General features: G+C 59.9%; 1 protein-coding gene across 1 annotated transcript; it reads right to left on the reverse strand.

Moving 5' to 3' along the window:
- Positions 1-1,444: 1,444 nt before the first annotated feature.
- On the reverse strand, positions 1,445-20,063 carry RHOBTB2 (Rho related BTB domain containing 2). Its single transcript, XM_051836756.3, has 10 exons — positions 19,694-20,063; positions 15,977-16,178; positions 15,424-15,527; positions 14,831-15,016; positions 13,048-14,066; positions 12,693-12,811; positions 9,929-10,079; positions 5,007-5,095; positions 4,182-4,287; positions 1,445-2,530 (listed from the first exon to the last, which is right to left on the reverse strand). The coding sequence occupies exons 2-10, from the start codon at positions 16,166-16,168 to the stop codon at positions 2,313-2,315; spliced, it is 2,184 nt and encodes a 727-aa protein (XP_051692716.1). The 5' UTR covers positions 16,169-16,178; positions 19,694-20,063; the 3' UTR covers positions 1,445-2,312.
- Positions 20,064-20,307: the final 244 nt, after the last annotated feature.

The raw sequence follows: 20,307 nt of genomic DNA on the forward strand, positions 1-20,307 counted from the left end.
ACATCTCCGGGCTCGCCCTGCATCTCAAGTGCCCCTCCCTGGGGGACTGGGATTCCACACCCCTTCCCCCCACCCAACCTGCCCCCTCACTCTGGGGTCGAGGACACCAGGACTGGCCTGGCTCCTCCGCAGCCTTCCCGGGGTGGGGTTTCCCTGGGTGGCTCTGATGAGCTGTGGAGAAGGGGCGGTGGGTCCCTGAGGGGTGAGCTGGCCCTGGCTGCCCGGCAGTTCTGTAGCCGCTCTCCTAGGGCCTCCTCCAACTGTGGCTGACCTTCACTTCGGCCCCACCCCACCCCCACTGCCTTCCTCTGTCTTCACCAGAGCCCCCACTTCTCCTTCCCCCTGGCTCTTAGGACTGGGCTCTCCCTCTCACGTCTCGTTCCTGCGAGGCACGGGGGTCCCCCTGCCCTGTCCCTCCCTTCCCAGAGGGAGGGTGCAGGGTCCTGCACTGGGCTCCACCCCCACGCTCCTGCCTTGCAGCGCTGGCCACCGGTTCTTCAGCCGCACTTGAAGCCACACCTATGCCTGAGCTCAGCTGCAGGGAGGCTGGTAAGCCAGCAGAGGGCAGCACGAGACTGGTTTTCCCGGCTCCCACCCCGGAGGACTCGGAGGGTCTAGGGTTTGGACAGCGTGGGATGCCCCATTCTCTCCATGAGGCTTTGCGCTCATCTTGGGGTCCGCTTTGTTTCTGGATTCGTTCTATCCCTGTCCCAGAGCTACCAGCATTTGGGTGGTGGAGCCCGGGCCATGGCCCTGCGACCTAAAGCCTCACTCTTGAGCTCTGAGCCCAGGACCCCACTGCCTCCTGGTCCCACCCTCATTGGTGGTGGACACCATCTCTTACTTCCACAGAGGGCTGGTGGGTTGTGGGATGTGAGTCAGGATTGGGAACTGGATGGGGCGGGGGGAAGGGGTCTGCTCAGGCCCAGCTCTCGCCACAGGGGGGCTGCAAGCTGCTGCTTTCACCCCTACCCCCAACCCTCCCCACCCCCCCCGTTCCCACCTCTCCAGGTTATCTTTGCTTTTCCTCCTCCAACCCAGTTCTCCCCTTTGCTCCTTCCCTTTACCCCAAACCAGCACTAGGCAGGGCTGTGTCCTGCCTCCTACAGAGAACTCCTGCTCACTGGTGCTGTGCCCTTTACCTGCCTGACCTCTGACCCCACCCCAGCACACGGAGCCTCCTGGGCCTCCCTCCCAGGCAGGAGGCTGGCCTGCATTCCCCAGCAAGAGGCCAATGAGCCCAGAGCCCAGAGTCCTTCCCTATCACCCAGACTCCTCGGCGGCAGGCCAGGAAGCTGTGGGGCAGAGCTGCCAGCAGGGGGCACCCTCAGCCCAAGGCTGTCTATAAAAACGTATGCTATGCAGGGTCTTTTGCTTTCCATTCTTTTTGGGGGACAGAGGATAGAGCGCTTCTGTTGGTGGCGATTTTGTTGTTTGGTCTTCGTTTTTGTATTTTTTTTTTTTTTTTTTTTTTTTGCTAATTTCATCCCACCCCATAAAAAGCAATGCTACCCAGAGGCAGAGGAAGGGGCCCAGAGGAGCATGGGATTGCTGGGCAGCCCCACCCCTTGCTTCTCCTCTCCCCATCCCAGCTGTTGCTTTGGCTGCCTGTCTCCAGGGAGAAGTTTCTCAGGGCACCAGGAGGCGATGCCTGCAGGCAGGGAGCTGTGACCCACCTGCGCCACCTTCCGGCCAGCGTGGTCTGCAGCCGGGGGGGAGGGAGGCGGGCAGGACACAAGCCTTCCCAGGCCGCCTCCTGCAGCTGCGCCCGCCCCAGGACACAGAAGCCTGGAGGCGGGCTCTCCGAAGGCTCCGTTTCTACCCTGACTTCTCCAGTGAGGATATGAGTTGGCTCCACATGGAAGTGCCCACGAAAACACTCGCAACCTTCAAGTCTGTGGGTGAAAAGACACGGCCAACAGGGGCAGGCCCCTCGCTGCTCACCGTGTGTGGCCAGCACATGGGCCAGAGACGCACATCCAAGCCCTCGTGGCCAGAGGAAGGCTTCTCCCTTGGACTTGAGAGCTCTCAGAGCCAGACAGAAAATGCCAGAGCGCACAGCTCTGTCCCTGCCTGCCAGCAGTCGTCTCCTGCCCTCCTTGGGAGCTGGGGGACCTCTGTGGCTGGTCCCCTGTGCGGTCCATCAGCAGCAGGGTCCGGCTCCTCTCTGGCGGCGGAGGACGGCTCTGCCCTCGGGGTCCTGGTCATTCGGGTCCCCTGGACCCTGTTGGGTGGAGGAGGTGATGCACGAGAGCAGAAGGCCGAGGGCACACGGGGTGGCAGCAGCAGGGTCAGGAGAGGGCGGCGGCCGCTCAGACCACGGCCGAGGAGGAGGAGGGCGACGCAGAGGTGGCGGCAGAGGCGGGCGGCGAGGCGGGGCTGTTCCAGAACAGCCAGCGCCGCTTGGGCTGCCGTTTCAGGTGGAGGTAGTCCTCCTTCTCCCGCTCCTTCCGGGCCCGCTGGTAGTGGTCCTCCTCCTTCAGGTACCACACTGGAGGCCACCGGTGCTTCTCGAAGTACTCCTGGTTTTCTGGAGCAGAACACACGCGCCGGGCGGCGCTTGGTTAGGAGGCAGGCCAAGGGGCGCCCCGCCTGGCTGCCACCAGGACCTGCACCTGCTCCAGGGACGCCATGCACCTGCTCCCTGAGGCCCGTGACGCACGGAGGTAGCATGCCCAGGGCGGGGAGCCCACAGTCAGCCCCCGGGGAGCCCGACTCCCCTGTGTTGTTCCCTCTAAATGGGCGGCTCCGTGTGTGTTACAGATAGAATAGGTGAGACTGAGCTTGGGGAAGAAGGGGTGAGCCACGCCCGGAACGCCCCGGCCACAGTCTGGGAGATGAGAGGAGTTTCTGGCCAGGGCCAGTATTCTGAAGGGAGGCGGGACAGAGGGCTGTGGTGAGACTGCAGAGAGAGCTGGCCTTGTGCTGGGAGGAGGTGGGGAGCCAGGGAAGGGCTAGAACCAGGGCAGCGATGTCACTGACCTTGGGCCATAGGAAAAGAAGTTCTAGAAGGGTTCTACCAAAAGCAAAGAGATGCGCGACAGGCTGGCCAGGGAGGGGGTCACAGCAGCGTGGAGGGAGCCCAGTGAAGAGCTCGGGGGACAGTGAGGGGCGGGCCCCTGGGGAGTCCCGAGCAGGCGCTGTTGGGCTCTAGGGCCTGAGACGTTCATTAAGAGGCAGGGCTGTGGGGGACTGTAGAGCGTGTCCAGGCCTGGGAGGTCCAGGTGTGCACTGTGTCCACTCCCGGCTTGTCACATCATCTTACTGCATCATGAGCAGCAGCAGAAAAAAACTGGGGGGCCAGCGTTATGGCTTAACAGGCTAAGCCGCTGCTTGTAATGCCGGCATTTAACATATGGGCGCTGGTTTGGGTCCCAGCTGCCCTGCCTCCAATCCAGTCCCTTGCTAACGCGCCAAGGAAGGCAGCAGAAGATGGCCCAAGTGCCGGGGCCCCCGTTACCCACGTGGGAGACCCGCATGAAGATCCTGGCTCCTGGCTGTGGCCTGGCCCAGCCTTGGCCCTTGAGGCCATTTGGGGAGTGAACCAATAGATGGAAAAATCTCTCTCTCTCTCTCACTCTTTCTGTCCCTCCCTCTAACTTTTCCTTTCCAAATAAATAAATTTTTTTTTTTAAAGACAGGGGGAGAGAGAGAGATCTTCCATCTAAACATTTGGGTCATCTTCCACTGCTTTTCCCAGGTGCATTAGCAAGGAGCTGGATTAGAAGTAGAACAGCCAGGACATGCACCAGTGCCCGTATGGGATGCTGGCATTGCAGGAAACTGCTTTATCCACTATGCCACAATGCTGGCCTCATAAACACATCATTAAAATTTCTTTTCAGATACTTTTCTAGGTGTATACTGGGTCTGATAAATTTCTTACTATGGTGTCCCGTTCAGAAAGGAGAAAAGTTCCAATTCTAGCACAATGCCTGCTTTGCCTCTCTCAGAGCGGCAGGGCAAGTGGTCCGAGTTCCCAGACTCCCCACTTCTCGGGTCAGTGCCTGGCCTGGGGCCCCTTTGGCTTGGCTGGAGGCACCTGAGCGGGCTGTCCCCACCCCCAAGGTCAAGTGAGACGCAAGGACCCCCGGCAGCCTTGGGGTCTTGGGGGGTCAAGTTGAGCTGGCAGCAGGAGGGGCCAGCAGGGGGTGCCACTGCAACCGGCTCCGGACGCTCACCTGGGGACATGGCCTTCATGTCGCGGGGGAACTTGCGGCACACGTTGTTGTAGTTGGTGCAGATGTGGTGCAGGCACCAGTCGGCCAGCTGGTAGGCGCAATGGAACTGGGGGTGGAACAGGAGAGCAAGCACACTGAGGCCGTGCGGCCAGGGCTCAGCACGGCCTTCAGAGCTGACGCCCTGGCACCGGGCAGGCAGAGGCCCCATGGGAACCCACACAGAGCTGCGGTCTGTCCCGTGCTGTCCACGCTACACACATCCAGGGCGCATGGGGTGCTTCCTGTGGCGTCTGCCCTCCTTTGCCCCATCCCTCTTCCTTCTTCTCCCCATCAGGGGCCAGAACAGCTGGCAACAAGGCACTGACGCAGGCTAACAGCTGATGCCACCAGCCTTGGGTCAGCCTCACTCGGAATTCCTCAACTACCCTGATGGCTGAGTCTCTGGTGCTGTGAGGGCCGGGGTGGGAGACGTGCCTTGTTTGTTTGGGGTTAAGAGGGTGGGTGGTTAATTTCAGATGGAGAGTTCTCATGCTCCCTCCCCGCCCCTGCCCCAGATGAAGTCAGGCAAGCAGTACCCGTGCACTTGTCTATGGGAGAAACCAGGGTTCCCCGAGCCCCTGCCCTATGGTGGGCTAAAGTATCCACCAGCAGCTCTGCCCTGGGGGAGTCGGGGATGCGATGGGCACCACCCACCCAGGGAGCCAAGTCTGTCAAGCAGGACCCTTCCTCCCCAGCCCCCACCTCCCTCCAGCCCTCCCCTGTCACCCGCATCAGCAGGCAGAGCCTAGATTGGACGATGTCGCCGACCCCTTCCCACCGCGGTACCTGAGCCAGCTCCAGGAACACCAGGACGTCTCCATCGATGTCCACCATCATCTGGGTGGCTTCCATCAGCCCGGTCACGGTGTACTGCTCTGTGACACACACAGCCAGCGGTTGACAATCAGGACTGGCCCTGCAACCCCTCCCGCCCCCAGCAGGGGGCACTGCAGGACCAGGAGCGAGTCCGACAGGCCAGGCAGAGCTCAGAGCAAGATGTTCTCAGTGCGCCGCAGGGGGGTGGGCGTGGGAAGGGGAGCCTCGAGGAGGATTTCTGAAACTACAGACAAGGGTGCCTCCCAAAGTTCGTGGAAAACAGCAGGAGCGGGTAAGTGTACTTCGATGCACACACACCCGTGTTCTGCCCGCTGGCCGAGACGCACGGGTGAACGCTCCAGCAGAAGCAGCCGCCGCAGACGGAAGGCAGCGCTGGTCTTCCGTGTGTGGGAAGTGGAAGAAAGGCTGAGGATGTGGGCTCAACCTACCACTTAAACGAGTTAACAGAGAGTAAGGGAGAGACAAAGAGATAGAGATCTTCCATCTGCTGGTTCATTCCCCAGATGGCCACAATGGCCAGCGCTGGGCCAGGCCACAGCCAGGACTTCCTCCAGATCTCCCATTTAGGCCATCTTCTACTCCTTTCTCAGCTCACTAGCAGGGAGCTGGACTGGAAGTAGAGCAGGGGCCCGCCGCCTGTAGCACCGGCATCCCATATGGGGACCAGCTCAAGTCCTGGCTGCTCCACTTCCACTCCAGCTCCTTGCTAGTGGCCTGGGAAAGTGACAGAGCGCTGGCCCAAGTGCTTGGGCCCCTGATCCTATGTGGGAGACCGGAGGAAGGTCCTGGCTCCTGGCTTCAGATAGGCCCAGTTCTGGCCATTGCAGTCATTTGGAGAGTGAACCAGCAGATGGAAGATCTCTCTCTCTCTCTCTCTCTCTCCCTTTCAAATAAATAAATCTTAAACAAACAAACAAAAACCAGAAGTAAAGTAGCTAGGACATGAACCAGCACCCACACTGGATGTCAGTGTTGCAGGTGGTGGCTTTACCCACCATGCCACAATGTTGGCCCCTGGATTAATCTAAATTTTGTCACAATTTGTGTACTCACCTTGCATTTTATTTCATAACACTGACACTGAAGAAACACTCTTGGTCCTGAATTTTAATTAGAAGTACCAAATATAAACTCATGAGGTATTTTCTCTTTTAAAAGATAAATATGGGGTGGGCGCTGTGACATAGCAGGTAAAGCCACCACCTGCAGTGCCGGCATCCCATATGGACGCCGTTTCGGATCCTGGTTACTCCTCTTCTGATCCAGCTCTCTGCTATGGCCTGGGAAAGCAGTAGAAGATGGCCCAAGCCCTTGGACCCTTGTACCCACGTGGGAGACCCAGAAGCTCCTGGCTTCGGATTGGCGCAGCTCCGGCCGTTGCGGCCAACTGGGGAGTGAACCAGCGGATGGAAGACCTCTCTCTCTCTCTCAGCCTCTCCTTCTCTCTTTGTGTAACTCTGACTTTCAAGTAAATAAAATAAAATTTTTAAAAAAAGATAAATATGAGGGAAGTTCCAAAAATTTGGATAGTTTTCATGATTTTGTGACTATTTTAAAATTTACTTTATCGGTGAAGTTTAACAGTTTTTCATTTGATTACTGTTCGTAGCCCTTGCCTATTTACCTGATGAACCATGGTCTTTTTACTTTTTTTTTTTTTTAAGATTTATTTATTTACTTGAAAGGCAGAGTTACAGAGAAACAGAGGGAGAGAGGGAGAGATCTTCCATCTACTGGTTCACTTCCCAAATGACCACAATAGCCAGAGCTGGGCCAGTCCAAAGCCAGGAACCAGTTCTGGGTCTCCCATGTGGGTGTAGAGGCCCACGCTTTTGAGCCATCTCCCTCTGCTTTCCCAGGCACATTAGCAGGGAGCTTGACTGGAAGTGGAGCAGCCAGGACTCAAACCGGCGCCCATAAGGGGTGCCAGCACCACAGGCAGTGGCTTTACCTGCTATGTCACAGTGCCAGCCTTTTTACTGTTTATTTGTTGAACTCTTTATTTAGTAAGCATTAGGCCTTTGTCTATAATGTAGATAAAAAATATAGTTTCAAAAAATAAATATTAAGTTAAAAAGTCTGTAGAAAAATAAAAGATGTTTATTTTGATTCAAAAAAATTGTGCATGCATTTTTTTTCTAATCCCGTTTTCCATAAACTTTTTGAAGCACCCTTGTATTTCCCATCCCTGTCCATGAAAATGACCTAGAACACAAGAGGCATCCCGGTGGCCATGAGAATTCCCACTGGATGGAGCTGCAGCTTCCATTCCCAACCGCAAGACGGCAGGACTTCCGAGTCTGGGGCCTGAGACGGCCAACGGGACCCCAGGACATCTCGTCAGCCCACGCAGCGGCAAGGCGGCCGCTCAGACCCTGCTGGGGAGAAGCAGGCTGGCTGCAGCTGGCGCGGCCCCCTGAGGCCTGCCCACATCGAAGGTTCCTAAACAGCCACTATTAAAACACAACCTGTTCGCCCTCCAAAGCTAGGAGGAGGCCAGTTTACTCGGAGATGCTAGATCAAAGGGAAGCCTTGCGTTCACCTTTTTTTCCTACATGAACCGAACCACTCCGCGACCCAACGGCAGTTCAGGGCAAGTTCTCTCTCCAGAACCTGCCCGACAGGTAAATGAGAAAGGGAAACTGGACTGGGAATCGTATTATCATCAACACTGCGTAAACCGATGGACCCAGGCAATGATCCTCGACAGCTGCTCACGGCACGGAACGAAGGACAAGCAGCGAGCCGCGCAGCTTGGTAAAGAAGAGAAACAACCCACGCAGGTGCCTTATGGAAGAAAACTCACACCTCACCTCGCCTCTGGTCCCAAACACAGGGCACAGGGAACATGGCGGACAGGGGCCCAGGGCGAACTACACTGGAGGAACGCAGACCACACAGAGCCAAATCATGGGAGACTCGGCAGGAGCAGGCCAGTATTTGTTTTTTTCCAGCAAATAAATTGCATGGTGAGAAAAAGTTTTTAAGCGGACAAGGTAGCCATGGATTGAGAGAGACATAAAAGACATACATAAAACCGTGCTCTAGTGTGTGAGGGCGCACGTGTGGATGATGAAGTGACTAAGGACAGGCAGGAAAGAAGTCCATAAAAAATACTCCAGAAAGAATACTGGGCCCTGGAGGTTCTCCCGGGGGCAGGAGTGGGGGCCAGAATCGCAGCCTGGGAGGGACAAGTGGGGACTGTGTGGCCGGCCAGGGTCTAGTTCTGACATGGTTTGCATGTCGTTTTCTGTACTTGTGTTGTACTTGGTAGGAAGCTGACCTCACCGGGCCTTCACAGGGAGATGGTCAGACTTCTGTGTAAGCTCTCTGGTGTGCAGGGACCACCTTGAGGGCAATGCTATTTTCTAGGTACCCCTGCATGGAACAGAACAGTTTAATATTTCATGGTAGCTACCTGTGTGCACTCAACCCATGGTTGTCTGCAACCCTCTGCCAGGGTGAATGAACTTAGAGCGATGACTTTATGCCTTTGTTTCCTTTGGGTCGTTTCTTTGGAAATGGTTGTTTCCTTTCTTTTTTAAGCAGAACTACTCCATCTACGAATTTGAAGTTTACGTGCACTGGACAGGCCACACCAGGCTTGGTGGACAGCAATGGCCGAGGCAGAGTTATAGCCCCTCCTGCTTCCTGCCCTCAAGCTCCTGCTGCCCACCAGCTGGGGCCCCTGAGCCCCTCCGTGGGCTCACTGGTTCTGATCACTGATGTCTGCCTCCTTCTTGTGACCATGCCCCCCCGCCCCACCCCACCCCACCACACACGTCTCGTCACTGGATTGCTGTCTCCCCACATACCCGAGCCCCAGTCTTGACCATCTGCCCCGGGCCCACCACCTCTGATGCTGGGTCCTTGCCCGAACCTCGGCGCAGCCTCTGAGGCTCTGCCCTCCGCCCCTGTGACCCAGCCAGGACTACTAACGTCACCATCAACACCAGCACTCGTGCCAATGCCAACACCAACTTCAAGGGAAGTCACCAGCCTGCCTGGGGCTCCGGCCCCACACTCCCTGCATCAGGCCCAGGACCCAGACTGCCTGCCCCTTGGTCTCCCCATGTCCTCAGTCTGGCTCCCACCGGGCCTCCAGGACAGATCCAGTCTACACGCTGAGCTCTCCTTCCTATCGTGGGGGACTGCTTCCAGCAAACCAACTGCATGGGGAGACAACCTTTTAAGCTTTAGGCGTGGCTCAACCTTTGCTTTCTGGTTCTGAAAGAAGAGAAAGTGACGTGAAAGGGAGAGGCAGAAGAGAAAAAGCAGAGGAGGAGATGGCAGAGAATGGGGTGGGGGGCGAGGTTTAGGAGGAGGAAGGGGAGGGGGAGAAGGAAGAGGACGTGGGGCTGAGTCCATTTTGTAACCAAAGCCTGCCCGGGTGAAGCCAGGCTAAGAACACGATGTCCCAGCACCCACCAGAGCCCACTCTGTCGGGAGGCGATACCCCAGGAGAGAGGCCAGAAGGCAGGGCTGGGGAACCTTTTTTTCTGCCATGGCCATCGTTCGTGGGCCATACAACATCAACTGAAACATCAGGCTGCCGCGGATTTAGCGAATTTCAAGTCCGACCTGTGGCGGCCTCGGCAGGGCCTCATACAGCCGCGGGCTGGCCGTGCCCCAGCGCCGCCCTCGGTGACCTGAGACACCTCTGTCACACACACACTTCCTCACATCTGTGTCCTAACGCGAAGCTCCGTACCCACCGGCAGAAGCCACTGATGTCAGTTAGGTAGGCTCCTCCCCTGGCGCCACAGCCCGAGTCCTCGCAGGAGCCAGGTGAGAGAACACAGAAGCCGTGGCCGGGGCTCCCCCCTCCTGGCGCCTGCCCGGGGGCAGCCCTGCACAGCCGGGTAGTTTACCTGTGAGGGCGACCAAGTGCGGCAGGCAGAGGCGGTTGGCCAGGATGATGAGCTTCATGTCGTCCAGGTCGGGGGTGGACGTGAACATGCCCGTGTACAGGTATTCCAGCACCGCCCGCATGCAGCTCTTGCTGGTGTAGGGAAACACCACCTGGAGGGGCGGGCCGGAGAGCAGGCCACCGTGGGGTGCAGCTCAGGGAGCAACCGGAAGGGCCTGGCCTGCGCAGCCCTGGGCTGCACCTCCCCAAAGGCCTGGCCCCCCGAGCCACAAGTGCACCACTCGGCAGATGTCACCACTGCAGACGGCTCGAACAACTTTGGAACGGGCCTGGTGGGGGCTGGCCTCACGCACTGACGAGGCCGGCATCCCACAGGAACACTGGTTCCAGTCCCAGTGGCTCCACTTCCTACCCAGTTCCCTGCTGAGGGGCTTGAGAAAGTCAGAGGATAGCCCAAGTGCTTGGGGCCCTGCCACCCACGCAGGAGACCCGGATCGGGTTTCAAGTTCCTGGCTTTGGCCTGGCCCACACCCAGCTGCTGCAGCCATTTGGGAGTGAACCAGTGGATGGAAAATTGATCTTTGTCTCTCTCTCTCTAACTCTGCCTTCCAAGTAAGTAAATAAATCTAAAGTTACATAAAAATATGATTTATTTAAAAAATAAATAAAGGGACTGGATTCTCGGCAGCATCCTTTGGAAGCCATTCTGGCACAGAGGATGCTTGGAGGAGCTGTCTCCGCGGCTCGCACCCGCAGCCCTCCCGCGCCGCACAGAAGCAGGAGGGGAGCAAGCCGAGCGGGCACCAGCTGGCCTCCCTCCGGCTGCTCCGCGCTGCTGCTCTGGGCCTCCGGGACCTCTCCAGGGCAGCACTGCAACAAAAACTGCTTTCTCATCAAGCACACGTCTGGTCTCTCCGGGCCACGCTCTGGGAACCGGCTGGAGTTCAAAGCTGGCACAGGCGGCGCCGAGCAGCGCAGCGAGCCAGCAGGCCCTGGGAGGGGGCGGGCTCGCCAGTCCCCACGCTGTGCATACCCAAATCCCACCACCGCTGCCACTCTGGAGGCCAACTCAAACCTCCACCCTTCCGCCCAGCCTTCGGGAGGACTTCCCGCCCAGGAATCTTGGGGGCACCCCTAACTCTGCATCACAGGACAAGAGGCTCGGCAGGCCTAGCTCAGCTTGCATCCGGCTTAGCCAAGCCGGGTACGTGGCAGTCTCTGCACTCAAAAGCAGCCGCAGGCCAGTGCAGAAAACCCAGAACCTGGTGCATGTGCACAGGGCGGTGCCTGGCTAACCACAGGCTGTATGACGGGCAAGGAATGTTCTGGGAGCCTAGAGAGGATGACGGGAACAAGGCCTGGGCTACTGGGCTTGGCCGAGAGGATGGAAGAGACAGAACACACTCAAGAGGCTCCTCCTAACTCTTACATTTCCATCCTGGGCCCCCAAGGACGCAGTGGACGGAACCGATGAGCTAGAGGGGCATGGAGTAGATGGGAAGGCAACGATGTCCAGCATGTCTTTTTATTTCTTGCACTTAAAAATGTATTTATCCTTTTCATATTTGATAGGCAGAGAGAAAGACAGAGACAGAAAGAGCTCCCCTCTGCTGGTGCACTCCTCTAACTGCCCACAAGTGCCAGCGCCGGGTCAGCTAAAAGCTGGGAGCCAGGAACTCAACTCAGGTCTCCCGGGTGGGTGGCAGGGGGCCACGGACTCGAGCCATCGCCTGCTGCCTCCCAGGGTGTGCACTAGCAGGAAGCTAGAGTGGGGAGCAGAGCGGGACTCAAGTGCGGGTACTCAGTGTGCGACACAGGCATCCCAAGCGGCATCGTACGCACTGCACAAATGCCCACCCCTCTTCTCTGTATTTGGACGCTTTGGCATCTTGGAGGCTTGCTGACCCTGGAGGGATGGCCCCCTCCCAGGGCCGGCCAGTTCCTGAAGCTAGGAAACAGCATGCTTTGCAAGGATGCCTTTGTGTGCACGTCAACTCGTGCAGAGCCCACAACCCCAACCCCTGCCTCCTCCATCAGACACTCACACTCCAGGCCACTGTCCACCTGTCCTAGGCTCCCAAGGCCACCCCAAGGCCAGGGACCAGACAACTGGGTCAGCCCCTCCACCCCAGGGCCCGCTGACACCACTCACACCGCCAACCCCAAGCCTGGGTACCCCCCGGGGTGCACACCCCCTCCTCTTGGGATCTGTGAGTAACAAACTATCCTCCCAATGGCATTCACCTCCCCATCGCTGGCCTCACACCTCAATAATAAAACTTTCTAAAACAGTGATGGCCTCAGCATGGGATACACGGAGGTTTTTTTTCTTCCCCTAGTTATTTCACATGTGCCAGGGAGGTAGCAAGATACAACATTCGCAGTCAAGGAATCGGAAGTCTCAAGTTCAAGTCCTAACCTCTGCTTCCTGCTTATGCAACCTCGGGCAGGCCTCTTCACTTCTCGGGGCCTCCCTTTTGGATCCGTAACGTGGGAATACCACGCTGCGTGCAGGGGCCACGCGGGAATTCATTGGGATCATGCGCTGACAGTGTTGCCCGCGCTACCAAGTAGAACTGTCACTGTAATTCTCTCCTGGTTTACCGTCAAATCCTTGGCTACGAGAACCACCCCAGGGACTTCTCCTGGGCCCATCACCCTGTCGTCAGCACACGGTGCTGGAGGGACTACTCTGAAAGGGTGGGTGGCTCAGGCACAAGGGGCGCAGACGCCTCTCACCCTCCCCGCCCTCCCCTCAGCCTCACCTCCCTGGTGGAACTCTCCACGAACGGGCCCCCGAACATGGCAGCCATCCAGTCACAGCTGGAGATCAACAGGGGCTTGTGGGCGCTGATGGTGCCGTCGTCCAGGATGAAGGTCACGTCTGCCCGGGGACACGAAGAGGCATCACGTGTGGACGCGGTGACAGGACACAGACGCAGGGTGAGCGGCCCGAGGAGTCGTCACTGGGCCCAGAAGAGCCCCCTCCCTCCCCCCACAAAACCCGAAGCCACAAGACGCAGAGGCCTCAACGACCCAGCTGTCAGCCAGGAGCGTGGCGGCCACATCTCCAGGGTGACAGGGGCCAACCCAGACCCCCTCAGGAAGCACGCAGCCTACCTGAGAAGGTGCCCTTAGCCAAGCACTCCTTGACCCGGTTGGTGCGGCGCACGTGGAAGGCCTTGGTGATCTCCTGGTTCATGAAGGCCTCGTTGTTGAGGATGTTGGCCACCATCATGCGCAGATCGAAGACCTCCAGCAGCTCGGCGATGTGGGCGATGTGCAGGAGGTCCCGCTCGTTCTCGCCCAGCTCCCCGGTGTACAGGTACTTGAGGACGGCCCGGAAGGGCCCCGGCTGGATGGAGCTGTCCATCTTCACCACCACCATCAGCCGCGACTTGAAGGTCAGAGGGTCTTCCGCCATCTCCTCCTGGATGCTCACGAAAGCCCGGCTCCAGGAGGACAGCACGCGACCCCTGCCCGGCAGGTACTCTGTCCCGTTGCCCCGTAAGATCCCGTCGCTGGTGGAGGCCCGCAGGCCGCCAGGACCCGAGCCCCCGGCCTCGTCCACGCTCTCACACACGTCAAAGCTGGCTGCCCGCAGCAGGAAGTCCCGCCCGTGGTGGTGGTGGTGGTGGTGGTGGTGTGGCTCGGGGTGGCCCCGGGGGTCCTCCGGGCGGGGGCCGCCTGGCCCTGAGGGGCCCCCCAGCTCCCCCTCACTCAGGTCCATGAGGAACAGGTCGTAGAACTTGGAGGAGGAGGTGGAGAGGTAGATCTTGTGGGCAAAGATGCGCACTCGCTCCTGCAGCACCAGGATGACGTCCGCGCAGAGCGGGTCCTCCAGGAGGTGGGCGGGGCACTCCTCGCTGCTGGACGGGGGGTCGGGCACCACGATGATGGGGGGCGGCGGCTTGGGGGGCAGGAAGGGCGCCTGCAGCAGAGGCCGCTGCACGTTGCGGAGGTGGGACTTCCAGAACTGCAGGTGGCGGCGCGAGATGAGCGCGGCCCGGATGGCGTTGTCAAAGACGTCCTTGATGCCAAACTGGGCCACCACGCTGGTCTCGTAGTAGGGGATGCCCAGCTCCTTGGCCACCTCCCGCCCCTTCTCCGGGGGGAGGATCTCATTGGGCTTGATGGGCCTGGGAAGTTCAGGAAGGGAAATCAAACTCGGGCCGGCGCGACAGCGAGCCTGCCCCTTCTCCTCCGGGCTGCAGGGACCCTGCACAGGACACAGACCTGCTGCTGCCAGGAGGCATTTCCTAACTAAGTCAGGCCCCAGCCACCTCCCCCTTCTCCGGCACTTAAAAGGGGCAATGCTCCATTGCTTGGGAGGTGGGTGCCCGATATCCACACGGGATTGGTTCCAGGACCCCCTTGGAAACCAAAAGCCATGATGTTCAAGTGTCTTACAGGAAAGGAGGTAGTGTTTGTGTAGAACCTATGCTACTTCCTCCCATATCCTTTGATCCTCTCTAGATGGCTTCTAATACCTAATGCGAGTGTAAATGCCACGTAAAGAACTGTTGCACCGTGTTGTTCAGGGAATAAGGACAAGAAAAAATACTTCTGCACCTGTTCAGCACAGATGCCGTTTTTGTTCCCAAATCACCACTTGAGTGCCCAGCTGTGGCACCCAGGGAGGGCTCATCTCCAGCAAAACTGTTCCTTCCCGTGTCTTTCCTCCCAGAGCTCAGCACAGTACTCCCCGCATGCCCAGAGTGCAATGCACACATGAATCAGTGAGTGACAGAACGAATGAGCAAGCTCCTTGGCCCCCAACGTGAGCCTGGGGGGACAGAAGGACAGCTCCGTGGGACTCCCCCAGGGCCGAGCAGGCAGTCCCGGTGACCTGCTGGCTCCTGGGGCCTCCATCTGCCCCCGCCCCAGGCACTCGAGCCCCTACCTGGCCAGGGGTCGCCGGGCCCTGTTGACGGCCTCCAGGTCGGCGTAGCGCAGGTCCAGCTGGCAGCCCACCAGGATGACAGGTGCCCGAGGGCAGAAGTGCTTGATTTCTGGGTACCACATGGTCTTGACATGGTGGAGGGAGTTGGGGTTGGCGATGGAGAAGCACAGAACCACCACGTCGGATCTGGCAGGGGAGGGGGGCAGATGGTGCGGTTATGGGGCGAGGTCACCTGTGTATCCCCACTCCCGCACTGCAGTCCCACATTCGGTCCCCGGGGACCTGCCCCTCCACCTCACACACAGCGCAGAGAGGCGGGACCTGTTTCAGAGCTCTTGGCCTCACAGCTGCCTCGTAAGCTAGAAACGACCATTTTTACCCTCTCACAGCCAAGAAAATCATCTTAGAGCTCGGGGTGGCAGAACTAGGAGTCAGGCCAGGCCTGGCCTGCTGACTGCATGCCCAAGCTACTTCCACTGCCCTAGGCTGCCCCTGGCCCTCGTGAGGGCCTGCGGTGCCTTTGTCTCCACTCTGCTTCCCAGCAGAGGGAACCCCCACCCGGGCTCCCTGCAGGCTGCCAGGGCCTCCCCTACCTCCCATACGCAAAGCGGCGGTCTTTGTGGTGGTCTCCAAAGGTGTCCCAGAGGCGCAAGGAGACGCTGACGTCATCTACCACGTCTCGGGAGCGTTCCAGCACCTGGGGGGAGGGGCACGAGAAGCAAGGGCCTCAGTTCTTGGGATACCCTCCCCCCGCAACCTTGCAGCTCCCAGGAAGCAATGGGGGTTGGAGGGGCAGGGCCAGGGTCTCCTATTGTGTGCCTGGGAGGGCAGGCTGGGACCAGGGCAGAAGGGATCTCTTCAGAGTCCACCCCGCAGAGCTCCCGGCTTCCCTTGTGTGACGCATGTGTCTGATGGCCTCTGATCTTGGCTGTTAGCAGCCAGCTTCTTCCCGCCCCTGAGCCCCCCGGGGGTCCTTACTTACTAGGGGCTGTGACGAACTCCAGCCAAAGCCGGCTGTGCCACTGAACACCCAATCGGTCTGAGTGGACTCTTTCCTCTTCAGCTGCCCCCGCCCCGCCCCGCCCCGCCCCTAGGGGCCCTCCGTGAGCTCTGGAGACATCCAGAAGAACCCAGATGCAGCCTTACCTCCTGGCACACGCGGTACTGGTCGATGGCCCAAACGGTGGGCACGTGGGTGGCGAGCAGCTGGTACTGGGTGAGGGTGGCATTGCAGGCCCGGGCACAGATGAGCCTGGTCTTGCCCACGGCGTTGTCGCCCACCACCACGCACTTGATGGTCTCTACGTTTGGCCTTTCATAATCCATGTCAGAATCCATTAATTGGGACCTGCTGGGGCAGAGGGAGGCGGTTGGGACAGCCTGGCGTGCCAGCCCCCTGAGGGCCAGGCGCTGGAGCTACAGCAGCAGGGAGCAAGCGACTTCCGGGGCAGAGCGGCTCTGCAGGAGACAGAGCCCGGCCAGACAGGAGAGGAAGGAGCTCGTGTGTCCCTCCTGTGCCCGGCAGCCCCCAGCTGGGTTTCTGGGAGGAAGACGCCTGTGAGAGGGTCCAGGACCTGTCCTGTGCGTGCTGCCCCGGAGACAGGAAGCTGCCTGGGAAGCCACTCATCATCTGCTCTCCTTGCTTGTCAGGGCTGTGGCAGCACCACAAACAGCTGAGAGAGGCAGAGCTGGGGCCAGGTCCCACCCCTTCCCAGCAAGCCTGAGGCAGGGCCCCTTTAAAATCTAATGGCCTTGTCCTGGCCAGGCGGCAGCTCTGCTCTCCTCTCCTCGTGGTGGGCTTCCCAGCTCCGGCCCGCGCAGTCTGTCCCTCACCCCCACCCGCAGCCCCCTTTATGCACACACTAGAGCTTCCCTGGCAGCCTCTCTGGACAGGAGGTTTCAGATGCACCTGACCAGCCCGCGGGCCTCCCATCCCTGACCGAGTGTCCTGCTGCCCGCCTGCCTTGCTCCGCTGTGGGCCCAGCTTTGAGACGATGGAGGGGGTAACCTGTGACCACACAGCCCGCGGGCCTTCCCGTCACCCACCAGGAGCAGTCCCTGCTCCTGCACACCCCATTCCCAGCCAGGAGGATTCTCCGCTGGCAGACCCCAGAGGGCTGGCTCTCCCGGGAGAGGCTCACTAAATTGGCCATAAGGCGAGTAAGGTTCCTGGAGGGAGCAGAGGATCAAAAACTAGGGGGCCAAGTGCTTGCCTCAGTTTCCCTCTATTGAGGGCAGAGAGGGAGGAAGGAACATGTCCACCCGCAGACAGGGATGGCTTGGGGGAGCGAACAGAAGGCCCTCTGTAGTCAAAATGTCACGTCTGTGTTTAAAAAAGCCACCACCAGGAGGCCCTGGGCCTGTGGGGCCTTTCGCTGGCAGCCTTGCAGTTGGCACCCACCCTCCTGGAAGGGTTGAGGGGCGCAGGTGGAAAGGAGGGGTGGGGCAGGCGTTAGAGGGAAGCCTGGTTTCTCCGAGGCCTTGCACCTGCCTGCTCGTGTGCTCCGAGTGTGGGGGCCACAGAACCGAGAGTCACCCTGCCCAGGCCCAGGCAGCCTGAGCCCAGAGGAGTCCTGGAGTCGCCCAGGCCCCCAGCAGCAGGACAGATGCTCCCTCCCTTCCCACCAGGCTGTAACTCGATGCCAGCATGCAGGAATGCAGAACCAGCCCAAGGATCCAAGTCAGGGTGGCCACGATGGCCACGGACGCATCTCAGCGAGGCAGGCAGAGAGCGCGGCCAGGTCCCCTTGCTGAGAGGGCCCACAATCTGGGCTCTTAGGCAACAAGGGGTCTCCTGGAAGCACCTCCCCCGCCCTGGTCTCCAGGGCAACTGGCTGCATCACTCCCCCTGCAGCCGCTGCTCCTCCCTCTTCTCCCGCCTGAGCTGAGGACCAAGCAGGGAACCCCACCTGGGCACTTCCTGAGGGATGTGCCCGTGCCAGGAGCAGTCACCTGGGCTGTGGTTTCTGTTGTGCCGGGGGAGTAACACAACCCAACCCCAGCTCCGCAGCACGTGCAGCCGCAGGAGAAAGACACAAATGAGCTGCGCAGCAGAACTTCTTTTTCAAGTCTAGGTTCCGGCAGGGGGTGAGGAGCCCTGAAGTGGGCCATCAGCTCCCAGTCCAGGAGCTTCCAGAAAGCGGGGACGATGCCGGGACACAGCAGAGCAGTGCTGGTTCAAGTTCAGCGACTGCACGCTCGAAACGCTCATGCATACCTTGCGTTGGGTCACCTCCAGGGTGAAGGAGGGCACAGATAACCAACAAGCAGGATAGCAGCCAATACCCAGCCGTGAATGCTAACACCAGACCCGCTAGAGCACCACCCAGCTCCGTGCCCCTCCAGCCTCCCCCACCCCTGTGTGTCCTTTGCCTATTTCTATCATGCTCGCCCACCGCCTCTGTCCCAGTGCCCGACTGGCGACCTGCACCGTCCTGTCCGGGAAAGGGCAACATGCTTCACTTTTCTAGGCACAGTCTGTCCCCTCTGGAAAATGGGTATGTGTCTGCTGGATGAAAAGTCACCCAGATCTCAGAGAGTTCGTGCCAAGAGGGCCTGGGCTGAAAGGAGGCATTTGCCTTCTTATGCAATGCAGTATTATATAACGCTAGATTGCATATCTATATGTATAATTATATCTGTCTTTGCGATGCAGGCTGGCCCCATTCAGCCCGCAGAACTCTTGGTCTCATCATGGCTGTGCACAGCGAGGATCCCGTCCTGCAGAGGGTGTGCCAACAGGAGCGTAATTTTTGCCCTGGAATAGTGCAACTTTCCCCGGTCACGGCTGATGCACCCACGACGATACAACCCCCCGGCGAGCCACCCAATTCCCTCCTTCCCTCTGGCAGGCTCCCCTCCCATGACTCTAGACTTTTCCTCACAATTGCCTCCTCCCGCTTCCGCCTGAACCTGCACAAACAATGGTTTCCCTGCGGCCCCGCCCTGGGCCCCAGGACCCCAAAGCTACTCCTCTCCTGCAACAATCCCAAAGACGCCGGTACCTGCTCTCGTCACCCCTGTCCCATCCCTGCCCAGCTGCTGTGCTGCCGGCTCCTTGCCAGCCCAGGCCAAACCCCGGGGTGTGCTCGGATTAGCTACAGACCTCGCAGGCTCCCACTGCCACCCCCACACCCCTACACACGCTCTGCGGAGCTCGGAAAAGGCCCCCTTTCCCTCCCACAGCAGGATGGGAGGCTGGTTCATCTGCGGCTGCCCTAGTCTGGTTGTCAAGGAAACCACAGAATCTCCCTGGGAGCCAGGCTGGTCTCCTAGCAACCAATACCCCACATCCTGCATCTCACAGAAACGTGAAAGGGAGGAAAAGCCGGGAAATGACGGTAAAAATCAAGGAAGACGCAAAAGCAGAGCAAAGCCAGGGTGGACTCGGAACTAAGGCAGGCTCCCCGCTGGGGTCGCTGCCTTCGTGGGAGCCGGGATCCCGCGCGGATCCAGTGGGGAAGCAAGGCCCTGGGGGATGGCGATCGGTCCTATTAACAAAAACGCAAGGCCAGACACCGCACTGAGCCTTCTGCAACCCCAGGAGCGGGAACACAAGCCCACGACGCCGAGGACGCCCCCACCCCGGGTGTGCCAGCATGCAGGCCCCTCCACGCTGCAATGGTGGAGCTGAGTTCAAGGAGGCATCCACAGAGCCGCGAGCAAAACGCCCGGATCCCACGGCTTTAAACACACCACACACATACAACGGAAACACCTGCCCCACTCGGGACCTGCCAACCCCCCACCCGACACGCACACGAGCAAAGGAACCAATGGGGGGAGGGGCAGGGGCGGGGCGCGACCCGCCGAGGCCCGGGGAGCCGGCAGGGCCGCGAGGACAGGCCGGGCGCGGCTACTCACAGCTCTCCACGGGACGGGCCGACAGCTAGCGCAAGGAGCACCTCTCCGCCCGCCGGGCGCGCTCATGGTAGTGGGTGCGGGGGTCCCGCCGCGGGCGAGCGGGGACGACGCCGGCGCCGCGCTGCAGCTCGCGTTCCGTCAGGACCTCGGGCGGCGCGGCCCGGGCCGGACGGCGGGCAGCGTGCGGCCGCGCGCGCGGCACTGCGGCCACGGCCTCTTCCGGATCAGCATCCCCGCCCGCCGCGGGCGCCCAATGTCATGGAGGCTCCGGGAGCTGCGCGGGGCCGCGCCGCCGCCGGGACGCCCGGGCGCCGCAGTCCTCGGGACCGCTGGCGACCTCCGCTTTTCATTCACAAAAAAAAAAAAAAAAGCAAAGGGGATTAAAAAAAAAAAAAAGGCAGGAGGAAAAAAGGAGGGAGGAGAAAAAAAACCGCACCCGGGAACGGCGGCCGAAACGGGGACCGCCCACCGCGGGGCTCGATTGGCCGAGAGGAGGCGGAGGGCGTGGCGGGGGCGGGGAAAGCCGGGGATTGGGCGAGCGCAGGCCCCGCCCCCTTCCTCGCTCGGCTGCGAAGCTGGCGGCCCCGTGAGGCGTGGCCGGTCGCCGGGCTGCC

Source organism: Oryctolagus cuniculus, chromosome 8 (genome assembly GCF_051225735.1).
Source record: "Oryctolagus cuniculus isolate XC-2025 breed Fujian yellow rabbit chromosome 8, ASM5122573v1, whole genome shotgun sequence".
Taxonomy (NCBI): Eukaryota; Metazoa; Chordata; class Mammalia; order Lagomorpha; family Leporidae; genus Oryctolagus; species Oryctolagus cuniculus.